Source organism: Ischnura elegans, chromosome 13 (assembly GCF_921293095.1).
Source record: "Ischnura elegans chromosome 13, ioIscEleg1.1, whole genome shotgun sequence".
In the NCBI taxonomy this organism is placed as follows: Eukaryota; Metazoa; Arthropoda; class Insecta; order Odonata; family Coenagrionidae; genus Ischnura; species Ischnura elegans.
The window spans coordinates 15,921,903-15,927,902 of record NC_060258.1 but is presented as its reverse complement, the minus strand read 5'-3'; the positions used below and the strand labels follow the sequence as shown (position 1 = coordinate 15,927,902).

Sequence of the window (6,000 nt, the reverse complement as noted above, 5' to 3'; positions counted from 1 at the left end):
CAGCAGCTGTTTGAACGGCGTTATGTATCATGTGCGCTGCAAAACCGATTTGATAATTTGTGATATACAGGCCTTAGATCTGAAGGAATGACTATGAAAAATGGCATGGAAAGACATCCTTCTGCTGATGCTAGTTTCTTTTCTTCGTTTTTATCATGAATTTCTGTATTTTGGAGGAAGATGCAGAAGTATTTAAATATCTTTTATGCTCCTGCGTCTCCAAGTGCTTCGAAATATCATTCCTTCTGCCGTGAAAAATAGAAAATTACCCGTTACATTTCACACATTAGACAAAGTAATCGCTCCTGGATTTTTTTAATAAATGAGATTCACTTCTTAGATGATCTTTGAATTTGCATCCTCTTTTGTTACGCATTATGACAAAAATAAAAAAAAATTAAATCATGTCATAAATAGTTTTAAAAAATTTCATTGAAAACTCGGTAAGTGCATACGTACAAAATTACAAGAATATATTTATTAAGTTATTCAATGAATTAAATATAATTGATTGTTTTAAAGCAAATTTATCTTTAAAATTATTTTAATCCAATCCTCTCTTTCTTTCTAATTATACATATGTTAATAGGTATTATTTATTCCCAGAATTTTCCGTAGCGTACGTAAATCTTAGGTGACACTTGCAAAGCCGGCGCTAGACCTTTTCCCACCATCGCAAAATATAAATAACACGAGAGCTGTGTGCTAAGTAAAAAATTATGCATTTATGAAATAACTAAATTACTTACCTAAATAATATGAATTCTGATTTGTTGACATCCCTTTTTAGTAGCGCTAGCGCGCAGTTCAATTTGCATCGCATAATTGACCGTTTAAAAATTACTATATGCAAAGGCGTTGCCGCATTACTTCGTGGACGACCGGCAAATTCTTTACACCATGACCCTTTTCCTCTCTAAAATTCCCCCCGTTTACAACTTTTGTGCAAGATTTCATGTTTTTATAACGATGCTCCGAATGATGCTAGATCGCTAACGAGATAAGAAAAAAATCTGCGGAAGTTTACAAAGGGCTTTGTCTTCATTTTACTGCCACAATATGTTTTCATCGCTGCCAATGCCAAAAAAGGCCACTGTTCATTAATTGTAAGTTCACCAATCCAACCATGGCTGAGAGAATACTTCTCGTACATAACGCAATAAATATTAGTACTTTTAATTGAAAAATCGCGAAGAAAATGGTCAGAATACCGCAGTGATACAGTGTATCCCCATTCGTAGCCATGCGCTACGACGATGAGCGTCCCAACCGTGACGTCACGCCGCTTAAAAAGTGGGCGGGGAAGGAAGGGAGCGGAGGGGAGATGTTGGCCACACGGCGAGACATGGGGTAGGGGTGGGGAATGGCGGGTCTAGTTCTTATATGGTCTAATTCACGATAAACACGTTTGACAATAATAATAATACTGATTTGAAATAAAAGCTACATAGTAAAGAATTAGGAATTAGCGAATTAATATTTCTTTTGGAAGTCTGTATAGCTTTTGAAGCGTTTAAATTGTACAGGGTAATCCCATAGTATCTTTGTAAGCGGGTTACGTACGTGAAAGGGAGTCCTGACGTCTCACAGGTTGTGACTTAATGAACTCGTGTATTTTGGGTATTTTATGAGCGCGTCTCATTTCTGCAATGGGAAAGAGTTTGCGTTGGTTTTGAAGCAACACGCAGATTTATATACTCCCGGGCACGGGTCATTGTATGCAGCGCTAACTTCCGGACTGCACGATATCACGATATGCACAAAAACATGACAAACGTTAAGTCAGCGTAAAGTCGGTGGAGGTTTAAAAATAATATTTCGCATGTGTTGCTGGTTGTTGCAAGCATTTAACGTTGTTCTCGAATCAGTGGAAGCTCAATCACCACCAATATATAATATTTAAGCGAATATATGTCGTGTTCGCAACCATGATAGTTGTTAGATGTTATTATTTTGCCATATAATTCGCTCACACATGGATCTGCCTGGCAACCTGTTGATGTACAGTTCACCCTGAATAAAACTCGAGAACGGAAAGCTGGCAGCCACGGTGAGTATAATGAACATTATGGTGATATAATATTTTCTTCGACTGTTGACTGGATTATTCTAAAAATTGTTCTTGTCTTGAGGAGAATAGTAACATTTCATGACCCAATTCATTTCGGTGTACGCAATTGTCCAGTTGACAGCTCTACCAAGACATTGGCTTCGTATCTTTTTTAGCCGTTGTATAAATGTACATTTTGTTTCACTCGCGTCCGTAATGAGTTGCTGATATTTTTTCCGTTTTTTTTTATTTAGCCGTGTCGAGCAAACCGGAATTACCCCCGAAGATCGCAGCAAGATGCTTAAAGATGATCTGGCTCGTCTCTGCAGACTATGCCTCAATCCAGGCGATTGGACCATCGACGTATTCAATCCTCGAGGAACTAATGGATTTCTCGTTTGGAGTATCATGGGTGAACTCGTCGAAATTCAGGTAAGAAGTGCGCCATTGAATATGAAAGCATACCTGTAACTCTAATTTGTGAGGTGTGGATGTTCTAGTATTTGAACTGGTCGGTTTTCTTAAATGTGGGGAAGTACCTAGGGTAATGTAAAATGTGAGGAAAGTGCTATGGAAGTGTAGTAAAACAGGCGAAGAAAGCATCGCGAAAGCTTGGATGAGGATGGATTCTCGATGTGCTTACCTAGGCAACGGTGTGGCAACTGCAAACACATTACGATGACATGTCGCTGTTTACAATAGTTTGTAAGGTATTTTACTCACTCAACACCAGGGGCGCAGCTAGGAATTAAGGCTACAGGGGAGTTTTAAAGTGCAACTACCCACATAGCAGAGGTATCCCTGGTGAAAATGAACTGTTCGCTTAACTGTTCATAAGCTGTGCACGTACTGTGCAAACGGTTTACAAATTTCCTGGGCCGTTCATGAAGTGTTTGGGAACTGTTCACACAGCTCCAATGTAGTACTCGCGAACGGCCTATGAACGGAACGCCTTGTGGACGGTTTCTGCACGGTTGGTCATGAACGCTTCCTGAACAGATCATTAAATTCAGCACACCACCTCCACATTTAGTAAATGTAATATTTTATTCATGCCATCCATTATTCACTATTTTAAGTAAATGATGATCATTAAAATATCATCGTGAATTAAGGAATTTTGTTAATTATTTTCAAAGCAAAATTTGGATCAGATATTCTCTTACAATTTGAAAAATTTCCTGGGCCGTTCATGAAGTGTTTGGGAACTGTTTACACAGCTCAAATATAGTAACTACCCACGAACGGCCTATGAACGGAACGCCTTGTGCACGGTTGGCCATGAATGCTTCCTGGACCAGTGGCACAGCTAGGGGGGGGGTTTTGGGGGATAAAATCCCCTCAAGAGCTCAGAGAAATTTATAAGTTAAATCCATTTTACTTAATTGGATTGATATTACTAGCAGAATAGTGTAAGGATTAATAAAAATATCACTAAGAAAGCCGTAAAATTCACCATTTGGGACCATTTATCTTACAATTCTGCGATTTATTACTCTCACACCTACCGCTTATCCTGGTGGGTATTCCATACCCCCACACACCCCGGTATTAGTTGCCCCCCAGCCTTAATTCCTAGCTGTGCCCCTGTCCTGGACAGATCATTAAATTCAGCACACCACCTCCACATTTACTAAATGTAATATTTTATTCATGCCATCCATTATTCACTATTTTAAGTAAATGATGATCATTAAATTATCATCGTGAATTAAGGAAAACAACCATCATTTTGCTAATAAATTTCTAAGCAAAATTTGGATCAGATATTCTCTTACAATTTACTACAGATGATTATGCAAATAAAACATCTCAATAATTGTAAAGTCAATTTATTTTCACAAAATATATGACAATTTATTAGTCAAGTTGTTTTCAGTTGACATGCCTTAGGCTAAAACATTTATTTCACAGATACATCCTCCGAGTTTAACATCCTCAGACAGTGTCCCCTTTAGGGAACATGAAACTGTAATTTTTACTGCAAACAAAGTAAGAATTTCTAGCTTAATATGAGCATTTTCTGTTTGTGCACACCATTTAGGTAACTTTTTGAGTTCCAACATGCATTGTAAACCATGTTTGGGTAATAATTCACATCATTTTACATTATTTTAACCTGCACCTGACCTAATTACCAATCCTTAAAAAAGTACACCTTGACATGCTGTTTGACATTCAAAGCAGACATTTCAATCACCATAACATCCAAACGGCATTTTACATATAAATTCATTTTCATTAACTTTCATATACATGCATTGGCACTTAATATCTTTAGGCACAATTACTTGTAATCTTCCATACCCAACTATTCTTTTAACATGCATTATCTCTATATGCTCAGCTCTCAATAAAGGTGCAGTGTCAATAATTACCTCTCTAACAAATACAACTACCCTTTCACCACTTTCATCTTCTGAAGAAATAGTTTTCAGAATGTTAAGATATTTTGATTGGGCATAAAGATGAAAGAATCATTTGTTTTTAAACCTTTGGCATACTCAGCAGTGGAGAATCTAATCCCATTGTAAATGAATTTATGATAGATCTTACAATTTTGTAAATAGAGGCTATTACTTGCAAGGCACTCTAGATCTTCTGTTGATAATGCATGAGGGGTACCTCTGCCAACAAGTACAGTTTCACCTACATTGATGAGAAACTTAAGTCTTTTATCAATCATTTCCTCAGAAAATTCTAACACACTTTCTGATGGCGAATATTTTTCACAGAGTTTTGGGAAGGCGTTAAAGGTAATAAATTTTCTTACTATCTCACAGGCAACTTGGTTAGGGCTACATTGCAATTGAAGCAGAAACCTATTTTGACCCTCAAATGGGAAGGTATTGACTGTCCACAATGGACCCCAATTTAAAACTCCTTTAGCAAGGTGTGTTAATAGATGTGTATTGTATACCATTTGTTCTTTCCCAAAAAACTCTTGAAATAAAAAAATATATTTCATGATGAGGTCATTAGCTATGACAACATCCTCTGGTCTGACAGACTTTTGAAGTAATAAATACAGGGCTGTTGAGAGCATTCCTAAATGAGCTATGTATTTATTCTTGAGAACTCCATCAAGACAAACTATACAATAAAAAACTATGAACGATCTCCACTCTGAAGCCTTCCATAGGGACATATCCTTCAGACCTCTGGGGGTTCTTGTGATAGAATGGGGAGGATGAATAGACTGCAGGCAGTTGTCAATGACAGCGATTTTGTCTTCCCCACCAATATAATATTTCCTTCCAACCGATGAAACCAGTAGATCTACATGCTTCCTCACAACACCCAAGAGCACTGAATGAATATAGTCAGGTGGGAAACTTACGCAAAGATCTATATGCTTCAGCAGCATCAAAGGTGTTGGGTCACAAACCTTTTCCTGTAATTTTTTTCATTCCTCTTGCCAAATGCAACAACCATACCCTGCACTATGTCTTCATGGGTTCTGTCAGGATACCTTGTTGATGACAAGGGGTACCTCATTCCCTTCCTCGTGAATTCTCCCTTGTGGTAGCATAGTGTACATCCATAATAGCCATTGAACTGAGACATGTTCAGGATCCTTGACCGGGCAACTGAATCAACGCTCACACATAAGGGTATCACTTTACTATTGACTGCCTCACCTTTCAGTGTCCAGTTGACACCTTCGGTAGCTAGAACATTAGCTTCCTCTACAAATGGCTTCAAAAATATGGACATATTAGGGTCCTTGTTCCCAACCCAAATACCAGCCAGGAGCATATGTTTAGATCGCTCCTTCGGTGGAAGCTCATTTATTTGGACATAAATTGGCCAAATGCTCTCTTTGAAGATTTCCCCATTGGAATGCCATCGGTGTTGAAAGTGTAAGAGAAGTTGTGAGGAAAGGATAGAATCTCACCAGGAGCACTGTACTTTCTGTATCCTGCACCATCATAAATATCTTCTAGAGC

The 6,000-nt window shown here is 38.0% G+C and overlaps 1 protein-coding gene across 2 annotated transcripts in view; it reads left to right on the top strand.

Annotated features, from left to right (window-relative positions):
- The first annotated feature begins 1,785 nt into the window (after positions 1-1,785).
- The window catches only part of LOC124170449 (oocyte zinc finger protein XlCOF6-like), a 45,531-nt gene continuing 41,316 nt past the window's right edge, over positions 1,786-6,000 (top strand). For both annotated transcript variants that reach the window (XM_046549178.1, XM_046549177.1), the window contains exons 1-2: positions 1,786-2,050; positions 2,305-2,482. In XM_046549178.1, coding sequence (XP_046405134.1) covers positions 2,348-2,482 — 135 coding nt within the window. In that variant the 5' untranslated portion in view covers positions 1,786-2,050; positions 2,305-2,347. The remainder of the gene's footprint in view (positions 2,051-2,304; positions 2,483-6,000) is intronic.